The sequence below is a fragment of the Dioscorea cayenensis genome, chromosome 1 (genome assembly GCF_009730915.1).
Source record: "Dioscorea cayenensis subsp. rotundata cultivar TDr96_F1 chromosome 1, TDr96_F1_v2_PseudoChromosome.rev07_lg8_w22 25.fasta, whole genome shotgun sequence".
NCBI classification, from domain to species: domain Eukaryota; kingdom Viridiplantae; phylum Streptophyta; class Magnoliopsida; order Dioscoreales; family Dioscoreaceae; genus Dioscorea; species Dioscorea cayenensis.
In genome coordinates this window covers 2,138,369-2,165,934 of record NC_052471.1, presented here as the reverse complement: position 1 = coordinate 2,165,934, position 27,566 = coordinate 2,138,369, and the positions used below count along the sequence as shown (strand labels likewise).

The following is a 27,566-nucleotide window of genomic DNA, read 5'->3' as shown; positions in this document are numbered from 1 at the left end:
CATCTATTTTTCCCAAAAAAAAAAAAAAAACATTGAAAACAATCTAAACATTGGTCCAAATAAAACTGTATCCATGGATCCAGTTTCAAAGGCTCACACACACATAAAGCCAACAATTTTATCAAAAAGGATAACCAGATCCTGCTAAATGCATGCTTCTCATGGGCGGCCTCTCAAAATTTCATGTGAATGCTTCACTTATAATAAACAAATTTAAACTATACACCTCAATGCATCATGTTTTCTCTTTGACACAAATACATCACCATATAACTAAAATTCCCGGCCGCCATCTTCCCTGTAACACGCCACATGGAGCAACCTGAAAGTTTTATTTTACAACAAAATGTGACGAGAACTCACCGTCGTATTTTTGATGTTGATGTACTTTTCATGTTGTTACATTCTTTATATTTACGTCATTGTATTATTGAATACTAGTCTTGTTTACATGGATTGTGCATCACATCACATTCTATGTAAAATAATTTTTAATTTTTTTTAATTTAATTTCATTAAGAGCCTGAGTTGTTTGGGATCTTCAAGTCAAATTCGTAGTTTATATCGAAAGGCAAATGTACTACTTGTGATGAGCTTTTGATAATCAATTAAAAAAAGATGACAAATGCATACATCAATTACACAAAAATTTCTAATTTTTTGAGTGATGGGGTGACTTTATGTTTTTCTAGATGTTTTGATAGTAAATGTTTTAAAATTTTCTCTTTGTTTCAACATAAAGACTTCAACGCTGTATATTTATTTAAATGAAAATAAGCCAAATACTTATCAATTGAATTAAAAAATATTATATTAACTCAATTTTTTCTATTCAATTGTTATTTTATAAAGCTGTATTTTTTAATAAAAAATTTCTATTCATATGATATATATACACACACTTAATCTTTTTATTAATAATAATAATTAGAAATCATAATCATTTGTGTTTCTTAATTTGAGGCTTATAGGTGAGATGTTTGCTAGTCATCAGGCATTAATGTTCAATTAATTGACTAATTAAGCCAGGAATGCCTAGAAGGCTAGAACAGTCAAAGTCGTACAAGAACTTGACAGCTTATAATTAAATTAAGATAATTAATTTACCGACTTCCTTAAACATCTAGATTACAAATTCTAATTTTATTTAATTTAATTCAGCTAAAATCTCTTCAAAACATATCTCTCAAAAATAAATAAATAAAGTAAAATAAAGTAAAATAAAATAATTCAAAATTATAAAATAAAAAAAAATTGGACAAAATACAGAGAAACCACACCTCTATATAAAATTAATTTTTTAATACATCAGTGAAAATTCAAACTTGTCTCCTCAATATGATACAAATACTTTACGTACGAAACCTGTTATTATTAGACTAAAAAAATCGTTGGTGAATCAAACTAAGTTTGATATTGAATTGGTCATTTCGAAAAGATATAATATGAACTTGTGAACAAAAATATAAGTTTGAGAAATCTTGTGAAAGATCAATCCAAACAAAAAACATAGACTTAAGAACTCTATCTATGCATTCCTAAGATGGGAAAGCGAGAGTGACACAGAGGTCGGCAAAAAGCCTTTTAATTGAAACAAATTAAGAATTTAGAGATATTATATATATATATTTAATATAATTAATCTTCCACCTACCAAGCTACCATCAAAATCAATTATTATTTATGCCATTAATTCATAGTTTCATAGAACCAGAAGAAAAATAAAAAATAAAAAGCCCACATTTGTGGCGCCATGAGATGAACGTGTTAAGGAGTTTAAAAAACATATTGAATTATGTACACATGTATTTTTGTAATTTTTTTAAATTATTTATCCAAAATAAGACTTTTATGTGAATCTAATAACCACAGTGGAATCTTGAAATATTCAACATAATAATTGATTTTTATTCACATATGCAAAGTTAGAGGTGGGCACGGGCCGTCCGGAAAACCGGCCCGGCCCGGAACCGGCCCGCCGGTTCAATGACCCGGCGGGCCGGTTCATTGAACCGTAACCGGCCAGTACTGTAGACGGGCCGGTTACGGGTTGAGTTTTCCCAACCCGTGACCCGGCGGGTCAAACCCGGTTAATGTTATTATTTTGTTTTTGTTTTTTAATACTAAGTACTTGTTGGTCATGGGATTTGAACCCATGATCTTGAACTCGGATAAGAAAACCCAACCACTGAGTTTATAATTTGTTTCCAATATTTATTGGAAAGAATTATATATAGATAGATGTAGGATATGGATCAAAAATATTTTTATATATTTAATTTATAAAAAAATTAAGAAACCATATAATAAATTAAAAAAATTATACAAATCAATTAGTAAAATATCAAACAATAAATTTTTCATAAATATTTTTTTAAAAAAATTAATTATTTTTGTTAATTGTCTTTTTTAGCTCATAAGCACTAAATCTCTACATATCTCATGACTTTTTAAATTCTCTTAAATAAGCAGACTCTTATTTTGTCACATATATATTAGATTATTTTGTTTTTAATTTATGAAATAAAAAAATAAAAATTACAAAAAAATTATTTTTTTAAATTATGTAAATCAATTTATAAAAAAATATATTAGTAAAAAAAGAATATCTTTTGAATAATGGTTCACACTATATTATTTTTGATTTGTAACTTTTTTTCAATGATCATATGATAAACACAATAATAACCCTATTGTTAAAGACCAAAGTAAAATCTAGAGCCAACCCTAATTATTATAAATAAATAAGTTGATGATAACTTCAATTTAAAAATAAAAAAATACTACTTGATATATACATTTTGTTGCACTTAAAAAAAGATGTGCTAATAATTTAATTTGATAGATAAATAAATAAAAAAATGTAGCTTTTTATTCTTTTTTTAAAAATTATTTTTGATATGTCTTAAAAATTTTTTTAAGTTATTATAAATTATTTTTAAATTTTTGTTGTTTGGGATTAAATTTTTAAAAAAATATTTTTGTAACTTCTTTTATATTTATTTATGTTTTTAAATTATAACGAAAAAAATTTATAGTGCGAATTGGTTAATCGTTTATTTTTCCCATGTGAGAGGTCCTAGGTTCAAACCCCATCTATGGCCTGTCGGGTCAACCCGGCCCGGCGGGTCTCTCCTGTATCACGGGCCGGTTCCGGGTCCGGTTTTCGGTGAACCGGACCCGGCGGGTCGGGCCCGGTTAACCGGCCCGTGCCCACCTCTATGCAAAGTATCTAGATTTGTAACTTGTCAAATCCAATGTCTTATCATGTCACCTCCCTAGATTTTATTTTGGATATACCCTAAAAAAATTCAAAACATCTGAGTGCCAAGTCAAAAAATAAAATTGTAATTTATTTAGTATCCATGATTTTCTAGATAAACACAAAGGACTTTACGAATAAATTTTCATTTAATCAAAGAGACATCCAAAAATTCTAAGCTAGAATAAATGTCTTAGACCAAAAATGTATTTAATCATGTGGTAAATAAGATTAAAAAAAATAAGCCAATGAAATCCAATTAACCAATCAAACTTTTCTAAACATGTTACATAAAATGAAAAGTTGTACTTCCGAAAATATAAAGAACTCAACGACTCCTTAATTATAAACACCTGGTCTTGTATATAGACTGCTCATATCTTGTCAAAAAAACAGGTTTAAACTTCAACTCATTAAAAGTGAATGCACATGTGTATTGAAATGATAACTCTGTGACTTTATGTCTCTGCACATCCCTGACATATTGTTTATTCACATTTCATAAAAAAATAATAATAATAATAATTGAAAAAGGTAAAAAAGAAAAAAGAAAAAAGAAAGAAAGAAAACATTGGGTCTTCGAATATCATTTTTCCATCAGTCAAGTAAACCGATGATGGAAATGTGTACCTTCTGGAAAAGCGATGTTATTATTGTGAAAAAAAAATTAAAAATTAAAAATTTTAATAATAATAATAATAATAATAATAATAATAATAATAATGAGAACGAAATGTGGACATGCATACTAAAATGGTGGGTTTTAAAAGAAGCGAAGGAAGCGGCTTTAGACTATTACTCTTATTAGGGAGGATGAGGAGGGGAATTAATTAAAAGGAACAAAACGGTCTAAACACGGCGAGGAACCAGACTTGGTTTCTTGATGTGGATCTATAAATTTGAACGCGTTTTGTTTTGGGTCTAAAGATGTTTACTTTGTGACAATGAGCATCATGATGCAACTACCCATACATCTCTTGACCAAGTCATTCCCTTTCACAAAAGCCTAATGGTTTATTTGTCTTTTTTACTTTTTACTTTAATTTTATTTTTATTTTTGAACGTGTAAAAGCTTACTTTGATCTTTCAATGAGCAATTTTTTATATATATAAATAGACAATTAATATTTTTTATTTAAAAAAATCAGAAATATGTATAAGCATAGAATATAATAAAAATTCAATAAACGGCTATATCTCATTTTCCGTGGGTTACTCTCTATGTAGAAAAAATCTCCGCGAATAGACAAAGAAGAATTAAAATATAAATATTAATTAACATGAGAGATTGAAACGTCAAAACAAGGAATGACAGTCATTATAAGAATCTCTGATAACTTTACACTTTTTATTAAAAAAATTAATTTTAAAAAGTTACAAAATCACTTTCGGTTGTCTCATTGCCTGCCATCTTGAATGATTTTGACACAACAAAATTCATTTTTGGCCATCCTTTTTCATCAGCTGAGATAAATCAAAATCAAGTTAAAAAATAGAAATTTTGTTTGTAATTTTTGAGTTTCAAGTAATTTTCAAATTACCAATCAAGAGAATTAACCACAATGGTATAAAGTAAAAAATAAATTAACAATGTCATCTTGACACTTTCTATAAATATATCACTAAAACATGCATAACTTGAATGCATGGGACGCACACAGATTGCCTAAATTTAAAATGAAACCGCAAATGATACCACTTGCTCTTTGAAATAAAAAATGTAAAATAAATGGAAGACACCTAAAAAATGAAGATTATATAACAAGACTTGATTATCAAAGTTAAATTAAAATTTGGTAAGAAGCTGAAGCAACCTTGCAACATTTAGTCAAAAACTTCAAATTTCAGCCACAGACCTTAAACAATACACAACAGGAAACAGCAAAATACGGCAAATTGACGCTAACAAGACAGACTCAAAAGAGTCCAATTTGAATGAAGAAGCCAACAGTTTTCGGCAACTAAGGTTTAACAGTTTACATGACAGCAGCACAAAGACCTCCGACGCGCATATCTAAAGGATTTACCACTGCAACTGGCATTCTCATTTCATGGCCTTTCCTGCCTCATCGGCGAGCGGCTACATCAACAATAATGAACGTTACCCGAAGAAATTATCCTGAACCAAATAGATAATAAAGTTTGTAGATAACACTTACCTGCGGTACCTCTCATAAACAGGGCTTTCAGCTCTTCCATAGTCGGGGCTGCTCCTCGCGTCTGGCTTGCTTCTGTATGGACTACTAGGTCCACGGCCATAGTCAGGACTACCTCTCTCAGCACCTCTGCCATAGGGACTAACAGATCTCCTGTGATCGCGGCCTCTAACTGGGGACCTATCCCGACCTCTTCGATCAGGGCTGTAGCCATTTCTTTTTTCATCATCATCACGAAGAGCATATTCTACTGATATAACCCGATCCATCAACTTGCTGCAGATTGCATTGATATAAGTATGATAACAATAGCACAGGTGATCATCATGATGATGATAGTAATCTAACAACAGAACCAAGAGAAGAAATGTTGAAATTTCAAGCAAAGTTGTGTTCTCTTTGCATAAGTGAAGGTAATTGATCTGACACTAAGGCTTAAACCAAGAGTGGGAAAACATGTTTAAACAAGGGTTTGCTGAATCTTCTCTATTTTTCTTCAATAATAAAAATAAAAATATTAAAAATAACCAAGAACTAAGAGCCTATGAGAAGCATCATCACCTTTTCTTCCAATCTGGTCACAACATGAAATTCTAATTATGGAAAATGAAAAAAGATACAAAAGTACGGCTGTGCACACACTAAAGGAGTTTGTGTGTGTGTGTGTGTGTTTACCAATATCAACCAAAACAGAAGTTTTAGAGCTTTGAAGACAGAAATTATATTGCAGGCTCAAGATTTAAGCATAAATATAAGAAAAGTACCTCATGTTGGTTGCATCCAATGCTTTTGTTGCATCTTCCTGTGAGTCAAACTGGATGAAAGCAAAGTTTCTTCTAATCCTGATATTCAAAATTTTGCCATATGGTTCAAAATGCCTCTCCAAATCCCTTGTCCTGGTAGTGATATGGTCAAAGTTAATCACAAACAAAGTCTTTGTGGGCCTCATATTAGCGGAAGATCTTCTAGGATTGCCACCACCAGATCGTCGCCCATCACGTTCTTGCTGCGAAATGTGTTCATAGAAACAAACGCATAAAGCAATATATGTATGTATATCACTTTTTCAAGTCTTTAATCAAAATGGTGAGGAGAGCAGCACCCTACCTTTGTCCACTCAACACGAAGACGACGACCCTGTCTGCCAAACTCAAACCGGTCAAGTCCTCGGATTGCATCCTCTGCATCACGCTCATCCTCCATGTAGATGAAGGCAAAGCCTACAACAAGATAGTTCATAATTAAATAAAAAATATGAAGGTTTCTAACTTGTCATCAAATAACCCCCTCTTCAATATTTCAGCAATGAAAGCTGAGTTTGATTCACTTGAATTAACATTCAAAAACCCCTGCAAATAAATGAACGCAGCATGTCCATCTCTGTCAAAGCTAGAAACTAATGGTCCAGTAAAATCAAGAAAACAGACCTTGTATATTGGACTAAATGACGTCAAGGTAGAAAAATCCAAAAGTATGTCTCTCGTGGTAGGGCATTGAACAGAGTGCCTTCATGGATTCGATTCTCCATCCTGGCTGCAGAATCAGCTTAAGAAACATGATTGGAATGGGAGACTCGGGAAATTTCACGAAAAATGAAAGGCAGAAGTCTCTTGGGGAATGGTCCCATGTGAAACAGATGCCAGAGTGGATTGTGGCTCTGATCAGCTTTTCTGGAAAAACATAGGAAGATGAGGCTCAGGCACATGCAGGAAAGGTGATGCAGAGCCATCAACTAGGAAGAGCATGGGAGCTCCAAGAAATCCTGCGCAAAGAAATTGTTGAGTATGGGGTTTACCCTCAAAAAAATATTCTTCTTTGCTAAACTAATCTTGCTCCCAAATCTCAAGTTAAACTCAACAAACAGTCTTCCACCGCAAATGGCATGATCTCTGCAATTGAGTTACAACTTTGGATACCGTGGCCTTGAAAATGGGATCTGCCACTTAAAAAGTCACATCCGAAAAAGCAGATTCTGTCCATAAGTCACGGCTTCAGCACAATACTTGATGCTTGCGACTCACCTCTGAACAACTTCCAAAAAGTGCTATAACATATCTAATTGTGTTGTGTAACCTCAAAATCAGGGTCTTCAATACCAAGCATCTAAGACCATGTTTATTATTTTACTCGGGTAGGAGCAAATGTGAACTCAACCAATCAAAACAAAAGGTCAGATATGAAAGGTAACCAAGAAAGCAGGGGCGAGAAGTCAGGAAAAGAAAAAACGCACATCCGAAAACTCAAACACACACAAGTAATATGGAAAAACAAGATAGTAACAAATATCTTCCCCCTCATGGAATCTTATACAGATACGGAAATCTTAAACTGGAAAGCTCATAGAAAAATAAGTGTTCAGTGATTTTATGAGGCAGCCAACCATCCAAAAATTGGTACCAGTACATTGATTTTTTTTTTGGTGCATTTAAAATCAGAGATAATGAAGCTTTTCTACGATTCTCTACTGCCCACACGCAAAGAAGAGATCTCATGAGATCCATGGGAAACCTCCACGAATATGTGCTTACTAAGATATTTAGTGCAACACATACAAGTAAAGGCCAGAACAAAAGATAAATTCCCATATAATGCACCAATTAGCACTCAAAAGTAAAGGATAGGTCTAACACAATAGTATTCAACAAAGCAAAGTGGGCATATCAGTAGATTAAAATGTCACCTGTCTTCATGTCAACCCTGTCCACCTTCCCATACTTGCTGAAGAGACGCTCAAGCTCAGATTGGCGTGCATCATATTCAAAGTTGCCACAGAAAATAGGCCTCATTGCGACTGTAAAGGGACTAACAGGTTAGGTGCCCCTTTATTTAATCTAATGAAGTTACCCACATATGTAAAAAATAAGCATGACAAATTTACTCAAAATTTTAAAAAATTCAAACCAAAACAAAAATGCTTCAGAATTTGGCATTCTATAACGATAGTGATCAGAATCAAGGACAAAGGGGAAGATTGAAAATAATGGGTACAAATAACAAACCAATAGCCTAAACTTACTCAACATCACATATACGAAAAAATAAATACCAATGAAAAGATGAAGTACAAACCAGAGATGATTGCTTGATCAGCCTCATAGCTGTAACTCATTGAAGAGAACCCAAACACTGGTATCACTATCCCATAATCTAAATTTAATTTGTAGACAAGCTTACTCCTTTGCATTCATTGACTTACAATAAAGTACCCCTATTAATACAACATTATGCACAAAAGATAAATAACAATGAAAAAATTACCATGTGGTACAAGACATATAGAATAGTTTGCACATTGTCTTGAAGCCCATATAGAATAACACTTTCTCAATTCAATTGATCAGGTTAGTTCGATCCTTCAAGATTTATTGTGATTTTATTTATTTATTTATTTTTTAAAAAGAGCTCCTTAAATGCTCAAGGTAAGCAATTTTCAGAAATATTGTAAACAAATAATCACCGGTCAAACTATGAGATTAATCTGAAAAATCAAAACTTTGGATTTACAATATCTTTTGCACTGATACTCACTTAAATAACCTAGTTTATCAAACACATTCAGGAAATACCTAAACAAATAAATTAAAAAGCCAAATTCACAGAAGACCCGAATAGCAAACATTCATTCGACTAATATATATTTTCTGTAAAAGTTTTAGACAACCATCCTTTAAAGTGGTTGGTTATCAGCATTCCATGTGATGTACTGGTACTGGGTATGAATCTTGCCTGCTGATTTTTTTGTATTATTTTTTCCTATCATATTCTTTTATTTTAATTTTAAATAATATAACCTTGTTGCATTTTTTTTAAAATGATTCTCTATCTCCGCAGTACAGTGCCATCTATATAAATCAAAAATTTCAGTTCACATAATCATGACTAAGTCAACCATTTTTTTATAAGATAGATAATTTTTACCATAAAATATTCACAGTTTTTGCAGCCCTTCCAAGCCAAAAATGACTTCTAACACATAACCTCACCAAAACAAATCATACCATTCCTTCAACTTCATCATGTAGCTCGCATGATCCTCACTCACTGTGGAGCAATGAAGATTCTACACCAAACAATTATAGAAGTATGCCTCAAAATCGGATTTGTTCAACCTCCATTCCTCAACGTATGTGTTTATTTTCTTTCTTCCTCTTCCTTAAATTTCAAACATACAGTCTATCAAACACCAAATTCCAAACCAACACACACAGTTGAGCAAAATGGGTCCAATGATGTTGTCCACAAAATCACTTTCACATTTGACGTCCGTAGCTGAAGGTCATCCTGAACCAAGAAGCTCAGAAGGCATATATGTTGCCCAACAAATAAAAGACCTTCCACCTACATTTCAAGGCCAGCATAAATGGCTTTACTAACATACTAGTATACTGCAACCTCACATCATTACTAAAAGAAACTGCAACACAACTTTACCGCCACATTGAAGCATCAACAAAGTTTCCATGCATCTAAACTCTGAGTTAACATAATCACAACAAACCATCCACCAATCAGCTTTAAATCACATCAATGCTACTGATGTTTACTGTTACTAATAGAAACAGTAACACGTTTGATCTAGGCAATCCCTGGCGAGATGTGCAAGTGTAAAAACAAATAACTTGTTTTGATGATACTAACATCAAGCTTCCCCTTGCACACTCAAGAAAAATTCATACATCCACCATTTAATCCATAGATAACAACTAGTGTGAATAATTTTCACAAAAGTTATTTTTCCAAATACCATCAAAACCACAAAAAAAATTCTATAATCCATTCCCAAAACAGATACCTACAAAAAGTCAAGAAGTTCAAAGCAAAAAACATAGAATCAGACCATGAGATTAAAAAGTGTTGCAAAGGGAAACGCAACCTCTATAATTTGACACAAAAAGCAAATTATTTTTATTTAAAAAAAAAACAAATACACTATTTAAAAACCCCAGAAGATTTAAAAAGTTTAGTAAAGAGAGAATAGGATTAAAAAAAAATCCAAGAAAGCAAGATTCTGAAATTCCGTTATAAAATGTCAAGCCTCCAACAAGTGTACAGACAAAGAAATTATGATGAAATTGTAGCTTCCCAAGCTTGATATTCCGAGAAAACACACACACACACACACACACACAAAACATCGACTTTTAGACCCTTTTCCCTGTAGATTTTTATAAATACAAACCTAAGATGTATGAACAAGTAACAACTCATAACCCATGTTATTAAAACAATTAACAAAGAGAACGGGAATATGAAAGAATAACAAGAAAAACACCCAAGACAGAGTAGAACAAGGAGCATCCACCACAGGGAAGAAGAGAAGCAATCCGGTAATTTTCACCACATTTCTACACAGAATCATATCATAGATTCAAAAAAAGTGATGTATAAATATGTAAAAATCAAGAAAGAAAATCAAATAGCTTTTTCATAAAAAAAAACCCCAGAAATTTTGAAAAGTTATTTAAAGAAAAGAATCGACTTAAAAAAAAAAAAAACAAGATTCTAAATTTACCCTAAGTTTCAAACCACTGACAAATGTGCAGACAACATACGCTGAAGATGACGCTCATAAGAGAAATTGAAACAAATCACAGTGAAAATATCCACATAATTAAAAAAAGAAATGATCTTTATACTTTATGATAAATCGAGAGAGCGAGAGAACGTAAAATTGCACGAATAACAAGGAAAACAACTAAAAAAAAAGTAAAACAAGAAGAGCGGCCAAGAAAAAAAAAAGCAATCGACAAGATGAGGGCTTTGAGTAGGAGGGAAACCAAAAACATGATTAGGATTTTGAGTAACAAGGAAATCACAAAGATGAGAAATCAAAGCCTTAAGGCCAAGGTAGAAGAGGAAAGAAGAAATTGAGGAGATTTACATTATACCTGAAGAGATCACCGCCAGAATCGCGAGCAACAACCACCGATTGAAGCCTGGAACCGATCTTGATCTTGGAGACGGAGACGACGAGGATCGAAGGGGAGGCCGAGAAGTGAAGAAGACGAGAGAATGCGAGGTTGTCAATTTGGGGGGTGGGATCTAGGGTTTGTAATTCTTAGTTTTTTTTGCAAACACCTCCCTAACTTTTCTGAAGTTTTAGATAAGTCCCTTATTTTTCCGATTTTCATGCAACTCCCTCTATAGTTTATATAATATATAATAAATATTTGTCCCATAATCAAATTTTAGTAACTAAACTATTGGAAGTAAAATATTTCTCAAAATAAAATGGTTTTATTTAAAATGCGAGTATATGTATTTTATTATTAAAAAACATAGTAGACATATAAACTTTTAAAAGAAAATCAGGGGGTTTTATTAAAAAACATAGTAGACATATATATTCCTGGAAAAGAAACTTTCACGAGGCATTATAAAATCTGAAAATGAACAAAAAGTCCCTCCAAAGTTCAAATATTCACAAAAAAACCCCATGACTTTAAATATTCTCAAAAAATCCTTCCTTTTTCTGATAGATTATTTTTCAAACCTGTCTGACATAAAAGTGATAGATGTTGAAATAAAGGTAACAAATGTTAACTGGACTGGCTCTCAGTTTTTAAGCGAAAACAGCAAATTTTAAGCGAAACCCCATAATTTTAAGCGGAAAAAATCAAATTTTAAACGCAAATGTGTTGTATGTTAAGTGAAAACTTATGTGGTTAAACGAAAACACCAAATTTTAAGCAGAAACCCATAATTTTAAGCTGAAAAGTCAAATTTTAAACACAAATGTGCTATATATTAAGTGAAAATTTATGTGGTTAAATAAAAACACGCAATGTTAAATAAAAATTATATATTTTAAGCGGAAAGTACATGTTGTAAAATAAAATAAATTAACAAAGTAAACTGCATTAATTGAAAAACAAACTATCAAAAAAAGAAAGGATTGTCTGGTAAATTCAAATATCAGAGGGTCTGTTTGGGATGTTTTAAAACTTTCAGGGACTAAAAAATAATTTTCCCTTATAAAATTGGATTCCATCCCTTCAAATAATACATTTAAAATAAAATTATATCAAGTAATCCATTCCACCTCTTTTTAGGTTTTCTGAAATAAATTTTTATAAACTTTCAACTTTGAAATTCATTTCTGATGTTCAAAACCTTTTTGGAGTAGGTTTTGAATTTCAAAATCAAACCCCAGAAATCTATGCATGATTGTTCACTAATAATAAACTTAAATTTTATTCATCAAAATAAGCTCAAAATAAAATAAAATAAAAATAGATAAACCATGTATAAAATGTCCACAAATGTGGAGTTAATACCCACACTCTCTGCGCATTAAAATTTGAAACCCGTCTCCTAAGTAAAAACACAAACACCATACGGAGTAGGCCCAGCATCACAAGCTTAACAAAAATAAATTATAAAAAACCAACAAAAAAAAAAAATTAAAGCAGTCATTATACATTCCTTTTATCTTGTTAAAAAAAAAAACTAAAGATATTACATTTAAAACTCAAACCGCCATACATTTTAAAAATTTAAAGAGAGAACAAATAATCTTCATCTTTGGTTAATCCAGAGCACAAGTGCAATCTTCATCATGTATGTTTGCAACCACTACAAAGAAACCAAAAATATCAAGAACAATATATGATCTATAAATCAATAGATTAATCATCTGCAAGACTCGGACTATATTAGTATTTACTATAATTTTGCCTTTATTGAGTTAGATATCAAAGTTTAAATAGTTATTCGGATATGCTTTCCACAAGTTAATAGCACTGCTAATGAACTCTAAATATGTGGCTACACTTGTCGAAAATTTAAAAAATGTATGGAATATTTAAGTTAAAAGAGTACTGATCTTCTAACCAGATATAACTAGAATGCTTGATGTGCAGAGAAATTATCAAGATTTAATGAAACAATAAGTTTATACAAATAGAAATGATTGATAAATTCTTACCTGAGTTTTGCTCACTATGATTGATCCTAAGTTCGGCAGCACTGTGTAATATTTCCTCATGTGATTAAATTGAAATTCCAGGATGCAGAACAACAGGAAGCATTGGGGGAAATGAATGCCAAGCAAAATGAATTAAATTTGAAGAAGGGCCACGTGGAGACACAAGAACGCTCAGATGTGGAGACTGGGATTTATGAAAAGGAGAAGGCAACAGGGAGGCGACACGTGGATGACGAGATGGAATCAAGGGCTGATCTTTACAGTAGAGGCGTAGGAAGAGAGAGGAAGCTAAGCTCACGCCTAAAGGGTTATTGGGTCGGGTGATGGGAAGAGAATATAAAAGGGGGGCGGTAGGGGCAAGGTGAAGGAGGGAAGAAATCGGTGAAAAGATTGAGGCCCCGCCGATCGGAGGGATGAGGGACCGAGAAGCTCTCCGGGAATTTCTCCGGTTTTTGTTTTCTTTTTTTCTAAATAAATTTCGAGATATGAACTCGTTGTTCTTTTTGCAATTTGTTGAGATGATACCGCTATTTGTTTGCTTGGTGAATCGAAAAACATTGGTGATAGATACTGATAATACTCAAGAAAAACTATATAGATCTAGTTGATTCAATGAAATTCGAGCTGAGAGCTCTTTGATGGTGGTGTTTTACTGATAGAATTTGTTGATTTGGAATTATACATCAATCTGTGAAGTTTATTCATTACAATTGGTGCTTTCGTTGTTCGTTTCTACTATCATGGCTGAGGGTACTAGATTGAAAGAACTTTCAGCAAAGATGGAGACAATATTAGCTGTTTTGGGGGATAAAGAGGAGAAAGATAAATTGAAGGATGATCGATTGTCTATGATCGAACAATCTGTATCTTCTCTAGTTAAATGTATGGAATCTTTGCAGCAGCAAGCCAGTCTGAATCAGATTTCTTCATCACCGGCTTTATTGCAAGAACCTTCTGTTTCAGATCACAGATCTGTTGTTAATTCTCCTTTGAGGTCTATTAAAATGGATTTGCCTCGTTTTGATGGTTCAAATGCATTACAGTGGTTGTATCATGCTGAGCAGTTCTTTGAATTCTATGAAACTTCTGATTTCTATCGTCTTAAGATCGCTTCAGTCCATTTTGATGGACCAGTGGTTCCCTGGTTCCAGATGCTTCAGAAATCCGGCAATATTGCGTCATGGAAGGCCTTAGCCAAAGCAATTGAACAAACATATGGACCGTCGGTTTTTGATAATCCTCGTGCTTCTCTTTTTAAACTCTTTCAAGAAGGGTCAGTGATGGAATACTATAATTCCTTTACAGAATTGGCTAATAGAGTCGACGGCTTGTCAGATGATGCTCTTTTGGATTGTTTTCTCAGTGGGTTAAAACCAGACATTCAACGTGATGTTATACCATGGCAACCAGTTTCCATTACTAAGGCAGTTACATTGGCAAGATTGTATGAGGAGAAGCCCATGTTTACTGATAGATTGCAGAAATTTAAATCTCCAATTATTACAGAGGTTACCAATTTGCCCAGGAAATCTGTATTACCTCCAATATCTTATTCAGGATCATCTAAAATGGCTTCATTACCGCCAATCGGTCCATCACCTTTAGCATTGCCAAGTCCAACTGCAGTTGCTGCCAAAATTCCAGCCACACAGGTCACTCCTTCTACTCCCTCACATTTTCGAAAAATGTCTTTCAAAGAGATGCAACAGAGGAGAGCACAGGGATTGTGTTATAACTGTGATGAAAAAATTTTCACCAATGCACAAATGTGCTAATAGGCGATTACTATTACTCCAATGGGACGAGGACCTTTCTGAATCATTGGGAATTAATGGGGATGATTCTGAGGCCCAGGAGCAGTTATCAGAAGAATTACAGAGTGTGTCGCTTCATGCTCTTGATGGTAGTTGGGTTTCGGGCACCATGAGATTCACTGGTGTAATTAATGGGCATGCAGTTCAAATATTACTTGATGGAGGCAGCGACGATAGCTTTATCAGACCAAGCCTAGCCAAATTTTTACATCTTCCCATTCTACCAACTAAACAACTGAAGGTTTTGGTTGGGGATGGTAGTGCCTTAGTTGTGGAAGGCAGAGTTAAAGACCTACAGGTACAAATACAACAGCACCATTTCACATTTTCTGTGTATCTTCTACCTATTGTGGGTGCAGATATCATTATGGGTGCTAATTGGCTAGCAACCTTGGGTCCCCATATCACTGATTACCAACACATGACCTTAGAATTTTTCTACAACAATGATTTTATTATACTGAAGGGGGAGCGACATCTGATACCTTTCAGTGCCTCTGTTCCACAATTGCATCGCCTTTGTTCCATCAATTCTATTGCTTCTTGTTACACTTTGACTGTGGCTCAGGATTTAGAATTACAGGAATTGTCCTTGCAGAAATTATCAGTGGAAGATCCAAGGTTTGCAGATGAATTGGAGTTGCCATCTAGCTTACCTGACAGTATGCAACAATTACTCAGGAAATTTGCTGTAGTTTTTTCTATGCCTCAGGGACTGCCACCATCAAGATATTGTGATCATCGTATACATCTATTACCTACTGCCAATCCAGTTAAGGTGAGACCTTATAGGTATGCACATGCTCACAAATCTGAAATTGAAAATATGGTTGCACAAATGTTGTTTGACGGTTTGATTGAACCCAGCAACAGCCCCTTCTCGTCCCCAGTTTTATTAGTTAAAAAAAAAGATGGTTCTTGGAGATTCTGTACAGACTACCGGGCTCTTAATGCTATTACCATTAAGGACTCATTTCCCATCCCTACAGTGGATGAGTTGCTCGATGAGTTGTGGGGGGCTTCTTACTTTTCTAAACTGGACTTGCGATCAGGTTATCATCAAATCTTATTGCATGAAGAAGACAGATACAAATCAGCCTTCAGGACTCATCATGGTCACTTTCAGTGGTTGGTTATGCCTTTCGGGCTATCAAATGCTCCGACGACTTTTCAAGCTCTTATGAACCAAGTTTTCAAATTCGCATTACGAAAATTTGTCTTGGTCTTTTTTGATGACATCTTGGTTTATAGTAAAGATTGGAATTCTCATTTATGGCATGTGGAACAAGTATTGGAAGCTTTAAAATAGAATCAGTTATATGCAAAATTATCTAAGTGTCAATTTGGCATTCAACGGGTGGAGTATCTAGGCCATGTGGTGTCTGCTCAAGGGGTAGAAATGGATAGTGCCAAAATTCAGGCTATACTTGAGTGGCCAGTTCCAACTAACTTGAAGCAATTGAGGGGTTACTTGGGTTTAACAGGTTATTATCGAAGATTCATAAAAGGTTATGCATAATTGGCAAAACCGTTGACTGAGTTGCTTAAGAAAGATAATTTCTATTGGGACCAGGACACTACTGATTCATTCAAGGCTTTACAGTTGGCAGTTACATCAGCCCCGGTATTAGCTCTGCCTAATTTTACTGAACCCTTCACTCTAGAAACTGATGCCTCAGGTATAGGAGTAGGTGCTGTATTGAGTCAAAATAAGCACCCGATTGCATTTTTTTCCAAAAAGATGTCTTCATCCATGCAGAAACAATCTGCTTATATAAGGGAATTGTTTGCAATAACCGAAGCAGTTGCTAAGTTCAGGCATTATCTTATTGGGCAGAAATTCATCATCAAGACTGATCAGCAGGCCTTGAGGCATTTGTGCAATCAAACCATTCAAACTCCTGAGCAACAAAAATGGTTGCCAAAACTCTTGGGATTCAATTTTACAATTGAATACAGACCTGGTGTGGACAATAAAGCTGCTGATGCCTTATCTCGATGTTTTCAATTGACCAGTTCTAGTCAGGAATGTCAATTATTTCAACAGATTCAGCAAGCGCAAGTGAGTGATCCTTTATTAGCTGGTATTATTACTCATCTGCAAAATAGTGGTGATGGTTATGCTGAGTATACCTGGAAACAAAATTTGTTGTGGAGACACGGAAAGATTGCAATTCCTGATGTTCCAGGTATTAAGCAGATACTTTTGCATGAATTTCATGCATCCAAACTGGGAGGACACTCAGGCCAGTTGAGAACATATGCTCGCTTAGCCTTGCAATTCTTCTGGCCGGGAATGAGAGGTGATGTGAAAAGTTTTATAAAAGCCTGCTCAGTTTGTCAGAAAGCAAAGAGTTTAAACACACACCCATTTGGTTTATTGCAACCTTTGCCAATTCCCCATCATATATGGCAGGATATATCGATGGATTTTATTATGGGCTTACCTATGTCAAAAGGATTGTCAGTAATCTTTGTTGTCATTGATAGATTGTCCAAATATGGACATTTTATGGCCTTGCGTTCTGATTTTACTAGCCACACTGTTGTTGATTCCTTTGTTGCTCATGTGGTCAAGTTGCATGGAATACCGAGATCAATTGTTTCTGACAGAGATAAAACATTCACTAGTAAATTCTGGCAACTCATATTTGCTAAAATGGGGACTTCTTTAGCGATGTCGTCAGCCTATCACCCAGAAGCTGATGGACAGACAGAGGTTGTAAACAAAAGTATAGAACATTATCTCAGGTGCTTTATTGCTGATAACCCAAAGTCATGGGTGGACTTGCTTCCTTGGGCGGAATACTCTTATAACACTGCTTTTCATACCGGCATGGGGATGACTCCATTTAAGGTAGTATATGGTCGTGACCCACCACCTTTACTACCTTATACTTCTACTGAATCAGATCCAATACCAATTAATGAATGGTTATCCAATAGAGATAAAATTCTGCAGCAATTGAAGGTTAATTTGTCCAAGGCACAGGACAGGATGAAGAAATATGCAGATTTACGACGCAAAGAGATATCTTTTCAGGTGGGTGATTGGGTGTTGGTGAAGCTTCAACCCTACCGACAACACTCTGTATTCTTGCGCAAGAATCACAAGTTAAGTATGAAATATTTTGGTCCATTCCAAGTTTTGCAGAAAGTTGGACAGGTTGCTTATAAATTAGCTTTACCAGAGGGGGCTAAAATACACCCAGTATTTCACATTTCAGTTCTCAAACAATTTACTGGGAACCTTTCAAAGGACAGCAGACCATTGCCGGTATTGACTGATAGTTTGGGGCCTCTCATTCAACCAGCAAGACTAATACAGGGTCGTACAATTTTGAGAAACAAAGCACCAGTTAAACAGGTTTTGGTTCAATGGGATGGATTACCGGAATCAGAGAATTCATGGGAGGATTTGGGGTTATTACAACACCAGTACCAGGAGCTAGACCTTGAGGACAAGGTCTCTTTCGATGAGGGAGGTAATGTAATATTTCCTCATGTGATTAAATTGAAATTCCAGGATGCAGAACAACAAGAAGCATTGGGGAAAATGAATGCCAAGCAAAATGAATTAAATTTGAAGAAGGGCCACGTGGAGACACAAGAACGCTCAGATGTGGAGACTGGGATTTATGAAAAGGAGAAGGCAACAGGGAGGCGACACGTGGATGACGAGATGGAATCAAGGGCTGATCTTTACAGTAGAGGCGTAGGAAGAGAGAGGAAGCTAAGCTCACGCTTAAAGGGTTATTGGCTGGGTGATGGGAAGAGAATATAAAAGGGGGGCAGGTAGGGCAAGGTGAAGGAGGGGAAGAAATCAGTGAAAGATTGAGGCCCTGCCGACTGGAGGGATGAGGACCGAGAAGCCTGCTGGGAATTTCTCTGGTTTTGTTTTCTTTTTCTAAATAAATTCTGAGATATGAACTCTGTTGTTCTTTTGCAATTTGTTGAGATGATACTGCTATTTGTTTGCTTGGTGAATCTGAAAACATTGGTGATAGATACAGTAATACTCTGAAGAAAACTATATAGATCTAGTTGATTCAATGAAATTCGAGCTGAGAGCTCTTTGATGGTGGTGTTTTACTGATAGAATTTGTTGATTTGGAATTATACATCAATCTGTGAAGTTTATTCATTACACACTGCTTGATACCATAAGGGTGCTTTGTTTACGGCCGTTTATGGAATAGAAAGATTAAACCTTTGCTATCTCATTATGCAGCTTCACAAAGTCATCGAGCGTGAGATCCTCTGGTCTTGACTGAAAAAACAACTCAGATTCATACAACAACATGAATCTCAAGAGCAAAGGACTTACAGTAGTTGGAAGACCAACATTTATAAGAGCAGTTTCAATCTCAAGAGCCGGGCAGATACGCTGAAGTGATCTTCACAACAATTTACGTTTTCCGTTGAAGGCAGAGTTTACCTATGTGCAGCAAAAGAAAAATATTGTGTTAGTAAAGCACATCAAACATTTTGCTAATGGATTATTAACTGTACTTGTTCAAGTCCATGCTTCACATACAAGAAAATTAGAAAGATTTTCAGACTTCATATGTAAATTTGAAAGCTAAGAGAACATGATGAAAATATTCTAACCTTGTAGGCAACAAGGAAAGGATAAGTGCCTTTCATGTTTATCGAATGCCTTTTGATTTGAGAAGAAAACTTAAGCAATAGTACTAATTAAAATCCAGGCAAGGATAAGTGCCATGAGGTTTTGAAGTGTGTCCTCTTTTTATCCTTTCATCTTAGTATTTAACTGAGATGATAAATAACTCGATCTAAATTGCAAACTCACCATTGAAAAGAAGCTTTTGATGGATATTACTGGTGGATAATCTGAAATTAACTTAAGTTTAAATCTAACAACAGCTGCATCAGGTTCCGTGAGCAGCATGTTCTGTGATCCATGCACATTTTAGCATGAAAAATCAATTTTCTTCCCTCAACATCATCAACTTTTTCAGCATAAGAGTCTTTAGGATATCTCCACAGAGAGAAACTCAGATTTATATGTGAAGAAAATCCCTTTCCTCATTATCTAGGTATCATCATGAAAAGGATTCACTACAACTAAAACATGAAGAAATAGCTTACATTTGGTTGTGGGAAAAAATTTGATCTCTCCACTTTAAACTTGTATTCTGGATCTGAGAAAAACAGCCTCTAAATGATGCACAGAACAGAAGTACAAACACAAATTTCCATCCAAATAATGCACATACAGATTAAAGATATTGTACAGCTTTCTCTTAGAAGCAGAGCTGTCAAAAAAGTTTGATGTCTTCTACAGTTCCAAATACACACATTGTATAGCTTTCTCTTAGAAGCAGAGCTGTCCAAAAAGGTTGTCCGCTACAGTACCAAATACTTATGATGACACCAGTGCATGAAACATGTGATCTCAAGAAGGCAAATCCGTAAGGGCTATTATTTTTAGAAAGGTAGTTACATAAATCATTAAAAAGCTTAACAGTTTTCATTATGAGCTTACCAAGACAATTGGTGAATAATTGCCTTAATTGAAACTTAATCACAAATCCAGTCCAAACTCCCACAAATTAGAGAAAATGAAACTTTTTGCCATATACAGTGTACATACTACCATAGTTCGCCTTCATTTTTTAACTTTATGTATCAGAAATTTCAAGATGTGCAGCTACTGGAAAGCAGCTATGATCACAGCATGTGGAAAAGGCCAAAACATATTGCTAACCAACTAACACATGTTATTAGCCAAAAGGATGTTCTCACCTGAATAAAAGTTCACAAAGATGTTCACCGGCCGGTGTTCCGTTTTTCGTAGGGAAACATCTGTCAAGCGTAAAGCTGCCTCATCCTGGAAAGTTTTGAAGTAATCTGAGAGTGGCTGACCAATAATAATTCACTAACCCTTTTACCTTCATTTCTTATAATGCGCTCGTAACAAAACAAATAATCTTTCTATAATAAACAATTGCTGATCCTAATAGCAAGTTTAAGGAACCAAAATTGATATGTCAAAGGAATGGGAAACAGAAAATTCATGCAATTAAAGATAACATCAGAAACAGAAGATTTTTTGTGAAGTTGTTTTGACTAGTCAGACAGTACCCAGAAGAGCTGCATCCAGACTGATTTTGTAGGCCCTCAAAAGTTTTATGTTTGCATTCGAGCAATTCAATGATGGCACTTATGTTGGAGTTCAGCCAGAGAATTTTAACAACTAAAGTCATAATTAACAAGATATTTGCAAACAACATTGTATGATTGTTGGACCAAGTTTGATTTGTCTGGCATGCTTAATATCTACCGCAACCAGTCTGAGGTCATTTATGCTACATTGGCACCAACACATGTAACACAGTCAACATATTTTCATAAAATTCTTTAGGTCCTTTCTTCCTATCATCTCTCATTCTGCTTTTTGATTTTCCACACTATTTATAAGTCTTCATAATATAATTTTTGATGTTGTTAAATATAAAGATCAATTTGAGCTCATGAGGATATCTCAATCATTTTCTGCAACTTTCTGACAACTTTCTGACATACTAAAAAGCTTTCTAAAATCAGTAACAAAAAATCAAAGTACCAACTAGGAGAATTAACGACACATGATAAACTAGAAAATAATCAATGAATTACATTTGGAAAGGTAAAAGGCAGTACTTCTAACCTGAAGCAAAAGAACTACATCGGAGATGATGTCACCCAATGGAAGAAGTTGCTTAACCACATCAGTACTGATGTTAAAGATATATTGGCCACAACCTGCACAGTGAAAGTCAAAAAAATAAATATGTTATTGCTGATCTTTATATTCATAGGCATGTGCAATGATCAAAATCATTCAATAATGCACCTTAATCGATGTTTGATGTCCTAAAAATTACAAGGTTTCCAATAAAATTATACAATATAAATAAATATATATATGGGGAAGGAACAATGTACGTTCACAAATTGTGAACAAAGCCTACCAAGATAAGAATATTAAGCTGAATGTCTGAATAACTGGAGTTCATATTCATAAGAAACAAGATTAAAATCCAGTGTGATGCTGTTAAGCCAACAGGAGGTCCAGAAGCTAAATGAGCTTGATTCAATCAAAGTTGTTCCTTTTAACCAGGTCTATAAACATTTTACACATGAGAAAAAGAAGAAACAAGATTAGCTGCGGGTTCACTAGTTGCCATTACAGAACACAACAGCCTTCCAGTTGAAGTTCAGCCAAAAATAAAAATAATATATGTATATATATAATCTTTGGTTTAGGGAGACAGATTTTCAGTTGTAGTTCAATAGGAGAATAATAAAATACCACCACAGCAATGGTAAAAGTGTAACTGGCACAAGCTTGTCAAAACAATATATCAAATACGATTTAAAGAGAACACAACGAAGATACACACTCGACAGCATTGGCACCCATATATCATCTCACCTTTGCACTCTTTAACTCATGTCCTGTGGAATTCTTGCTCTCCGTAAAGGAACTCATTTGTGAACAGATGTGACATTTGGCAAAGTCTTCCTGCAAAACCTGCAGACAAAAGATGCATTTTTAGAGCGGGCCTTATTTTACAATCTATGAAAAGCATCAATCTAATTGAATGTTTCAAGCAGTTCAAATAAAAGGATCTAGACTCAAACAAACCTCGAAGGATGATAAATGAAAATGCAAAAAGAAAATCAACTCCATCCATTCAATTTTCTTCACTGGACCCTGCTCCGTTAATGATCTGAAGTCCAAATATCAAAAAGGATGAAACAGAACTAGCATGAGGATCATTAAAAGTGCTGTCAGAAGCTTTTGTTTCTAATTTAATTTATTCTCCAAGACAAATTGTGTCAGAACATTTATGAATAATGCATGCTTCCATTAGTATTATAACAAAATTACTAAATTCAAAGGGCTCATTTTTCTGGGGTGCAAGTGCAAGTACCAAAGACAACAAGAACTGCTTTTGGATCAAAGTTCCAACATAAAAACCTCCCCTACCATGCATGAAATTGGGGAGTTCCTGCCAATTAAACTTCCTCAAAAACAAAATTTCAATAATGAACAGAGGCTACACAATCACAATTCATTCACCAATGAAGGGAGTTAACCAAAAGCAATAAAAAACTACATAAAACTATAATTCTTTATCTATGAAAAATTTCAAATACCATAACTAGCTGTCCTGTGGCCACTTGCAACTTTAGACATTAAAAGATTAATATCATAGCAAATAAAATGCCACTTAAAATCCAAAACCAAACTAACATAATACATTAAAGATTACCATAAGTTGATCAGTGCTTCCAAACCTCTCCTTGACAAGCACAACCATGTGTGGGTCCTGAAATCAGAACAGTAGTACAATGGTAATTGTACAAAAGACATAAGAATGGAAACTACTCCAGACTTGGAATAAAACTATCGATTTGATTGAATAGAGGACACAATGAGTGCACACATATAAATAAGATCATATAGTAAAAAAAAATCACAGAGAATTTACTCAAAAAGCAAGAAACCATGAAGACGAAGAAGAAGTATTCCAAACCTTCTCGATCGCAATAACACTAGCTCCAGCTTTAATCAAGACATTGGTCAAAGATCCAGTGCCTGGGCCAATCTCAAGAACAAAATCCCCATCCTTAACCCCAGCCACATTAACCAGCTCCTCATTGACACTCGAATTCAACATGTAGTGCTGCAAAAGAACAGGAAAAAAGAAATCAAACATCAAAATCCTCAACAAAATTCAATATTTATCTCTCCTTGAACTTCATCGAGTACCTGACCGAGAGATTTCCTTGGAACGCGTCAGCCATTGGAATTGAGGGCTTAATTGATGACAATTCAGATCCGACATTGTGGGCTAAACATCCCTGCGCGTTGTGTTATTTAGAAGCCGACGAAGAAGTGTACGTGGATTGGTGGATCTGAAGACTGGAAATGCTGTAAAATATGCAGACTGTGGAAATGCTGTAAAATATGCAACTCTGTGGACCTGTGTTAATTTCAAATAATGCTAAGTCTCTTTATAGATTCAACAAAAGAAACTGCTGATCATATAGTTACAGGAGATCTTTATGTTGTATTTATGAGTTATGAGAAAGAGACAAGGAGTGTAAATCAGAACGGAAACAAAATGCATGAATGTTTAACACAGGTTGTATTTGATATCGGAATATTGTGTTACATCGATAATATGTCGTTGCATTCTCTTAACAAAGTAGCTTACATCCCGAATAACATTGTTAATGGAAATTGCACCGAGATTATCTAAAAAATACATGACATGAAACATAAATAGCTCTAAAGAAAGCTGTAACCCTGGGGAGCGAACGTTGTCCAGAATTTAAAAGATATCTAGCATTTGTGAATCCTCAATGCTTACCTCAGGTTGTAGTTGAACCATATCTATACTGTGATAATATCATAGTTGTTATTAAAGAACCGTTCCAGGTGTTCTTCTATCTCAAAATACAGGGTATTTGGAATCTCCCAGATAAAACTACCATTCTCCGCCTGTGGTGCAGTTAAAATTTCCCCGGTGCAGGAATGGAAGTCAAGTCGTCATTGTAGTATCAATATCGTCCCTTTGCAAGGTGTAGAGGGGGGAGGTAATGAACTCGAACCGCGCATTTTGACAGGTCCACTGCCTTAAAGAAATATTCTGTCTTTTATCGAGAAATTCCGAATAGCTGGAATCTGTACCGGGATTGCAGAGAACGATAGCAGGAATACCTCCTATAATTTGAACTGGTTTCCCGTACTTACAGTTCGCTTGCCAGTCTCTCTCTGCACCAATTAATTTTTTCCAATACTTTAATTTTAGATAACGTGGTGCTATGTTATCGATGACGTTATACATGACATCATTGCGGAAGGTGTGTGTGTTGAAATCCATGTAGCCACATATATAATTATGCGGGCCCAACGACCGAGCCCACTCTGTCTTCCCTGTTCGGCTTGGTCCTTCTAAAATAAGACTGATTGGCCGATCTAAATTTTCTTTCAGAATAAATATATTATTCTCAAATGGCCGTGCAGCAGATTTCTCATCAAAATTGGAAACTAGCCACTGCTGAATACCTTGAGTTACGTGGAAACTTGAGTAGGCCCAATTCGATCGGAACATAGCTACCGGACTGGCAAATATACGTTCAGCACTCGCTATGATCTTGTGATACTGCAATACAAATGACCTGGGATCTTTCTCTCTTATAATCTGTAACAATTCTTGCACGGAAGTAGCATTTGAGGCGTTAGCATACCTAGTTGCTAAATCATGAGTACCTCCTCTTGAAGATTTGCCATCGATCTGAAACTCACCCCAGTCTGTGTAATCCCCGTCCTTCTCAACATAGGCCTTTATGTTGGAGCAGGATTTTGCACTCTGAATGTATGGATGAAAGCATCTACAGGAATGAAGATGTCGTAGATCGAAGATTCTCTGGTTTGTGATCTGTGCTTTGCCCTCGAGTTGTAAGAGCACATGGATATGAGGACTTCCATCTTCATGAAGTTCTCTCGTAACACAAATGAACTTCTTATTAGTTGGAAGGGGAATTGCGAGGAGCTGTGTCAGTGCATCATCTTTGGATAGTGAACACTCAGGATATGTCAAGTAAAAATTTTTAGCACTCAAGCGGAAGCGTTTCGTTGGTAGTGACATTCTTATAATAAATCGACTTTAGATCCTTTTCCCTGTAGATTTTTATAAATGCAAATGTAAGATGTATGAACAAGTAACAGCTCATAACCCAATTGTTATTAAAACAATTAACAAAGAGAACGGAAATTTAAAAGAACAACAAGAAAAACAACCAAGACAGAGTAGAAACAAGTAGAGTCCACAGGGAAGAAGAGAAGCAATCCGGTAATTTACACAACATTTCCACACAGGATCATATCTTGAGATTCAAAAAAGTGATGTAAAGGGAAGTGCGACCTCTTTATTAGACACAAAACAGATAAGAATTGCTATTTTAATATATAAAAATCAAGAAAGAAAATCAAACACCTTTTTCCATAAAAACCCCAGAAATTTTGATAAGTTATTTATAGAAAAGAATCGACTTTTAACCCAAAAAAAAAAAAGCAAGATTCTAATTTTACCCTAATTAAGTTTCAAACCAGTGACAAGTGTGCAGACAACATACGCTGAAGGTGACGCTCATAAGAGAAAGTGAAACAAATCACAGTAAAAATATCCACATAATTAAAAAAAGAAATGATCTTTAAACTTTATGATGAATCGAGAGAGCGAGAGACCGGAAAATTGCACGAATAACAAGGAAAACAACTAAAAACAAAAGTAAAACAAGAAGAGCGGCCAAGAAAAAAAAACAATAGACAAGATGAGGGTTTTGAGTAGGAGGGAAACCAAAAACATGATTAGGATTTTGAGTAACAGGGAAATCACAAAGATGAGAAATCAAAAAGCCTTAAGACCAAGGTAGAAAAGGAGAGATGAAATTGAGGAGATTTACTACATTATACCTGAAGAGATCGCCGCCAGAATCGCGAGCAACAATCACCGATTGAAGCCTGGAACCGATCTTGATCTTGGAGACGGAGACGACGAGGATCGAAGGGGAGGGCGAGAAGTGAAGAAGAGAGAATGCAAGATTGTCAAGTTGGGGAGTGAGATCTAGGGTTTGTAATTTTTGTTTTTTTCCAAACACCACCTTAACTTTTTCTGTATTTTTAGATAAGTCCCTTATTTTCCAAATTTTCATGTAACTCCCTCTAAAGTTTGTATAATATATAATAAATATTTGTGACAAATGTTGGTTTATCACAAATGTACTCATAATGAAGTAAAATATTTCTCAAAACAAAATGGTTTTATTTAAAATGCGAGTATCTGTATTTTATTAAAAATTAATGGTAGAAATATAAAAAGGGGATATATTCTATATATCCCCCAAAAACATTATAATTTCTTATAGAAAAGAAACTCTCACAAGGCATTATAAAATTGGATTCCTTCCCTTAAAATAATATTATTTAAAATAAAATTATATTAAGTAATCCATTCGCTTTATTTTATTTTCTGAAATAAACTTTTATAAACTTTGGACGTTGTCAATCATTTATGAAGTTCAAAACCTTTTTGGAGTAGATTTTGAGTTTCAAAATCATACCCCAGAAATCTATACATAATTGTTCACCGCAAATGATAATAATAAACTAAATTTTATTCATCAAAATAAGCTCCCATTTACATTAAAAATGCTATTTAACGTTGTTCAATAAGACATCACAAGTTTTTTTTCGATAAAACAAACAAGCCATGTGCTAAGTGTACACAAACGTGGAATTATTATCTCAATGTATATCCTTACAAAGAGCGAGTTGAAATTTAAACGTGCCTCTTCCTCAGTAAAAACACAAATAACTTAATAAA

At 34.6% G+C, this 27,566-nt stretch overlaps 1 protein-coding gene and 1 pseudogene across 6 annotated transcripts; both read right to left on the bottom strand.

Moving 5' to 3' along the window:
* Positions 1 to 5,034: 5,034 nt before the first annotated feature.
* Positions 5,035 to 26,821, bottom strand: LOC120267298 (serine/arginine-rich splicing factor RS40-like). Of its 6 annotated transcripts, none has more exons than XM_039275235.1 (6): positions 26,650 to 26,791; positions 8,099 to 8,209; positions 6,526 to 6,638; positions 6,183 to 6,424; positions 5,422 to 5,694; positions 5,035 to 5,342 (listed from the first exon to the last, which is right to left on the bottom strand). In XM_039275235.1, exons 2-6 carry the CDS (start codon positions 8,202 to 8,204, stop codon positions 5,312 to 5,314), a joined length of 765 nt encoding a protein of 254 aa, XP_039131169.1. In that variant the 5' UTR covers positions 8,205 to 8,209; positions 26,650 to 26,791; the 3' UTR covers positions 5,035 to 5,311. The 6 variants fall into 6 exon arrangements, with proteins under 6 accessions (XP_039131169.1, XP_039131026.1, XP_039130954.1 ...); XM_039275092.1 differs by having other exon boundaries at positions 26,657 to 26,791; XM_039275020.1 differs by lacking the exon at positions 26,650 to 26,791 and adding an exon at positions 11,307 to 11,457.
* On the bottom strand, positions 19,181 to 23,858 carry LOC120268074 (annotated as a pseudogene).
* Positions 26,822 to 27,566: the final 745 nt, after the last annotated feature.

What these genes read in the sequence shown, in the direction of transcription:
- LOC120267298 (XM_039274984.1), bottom strand. Translation starts at nt 25,829, where the DNA reads ATGTCACTACCAACGAAACGCTTCCGCTTGAGTGCTAAAAATTTTTAC.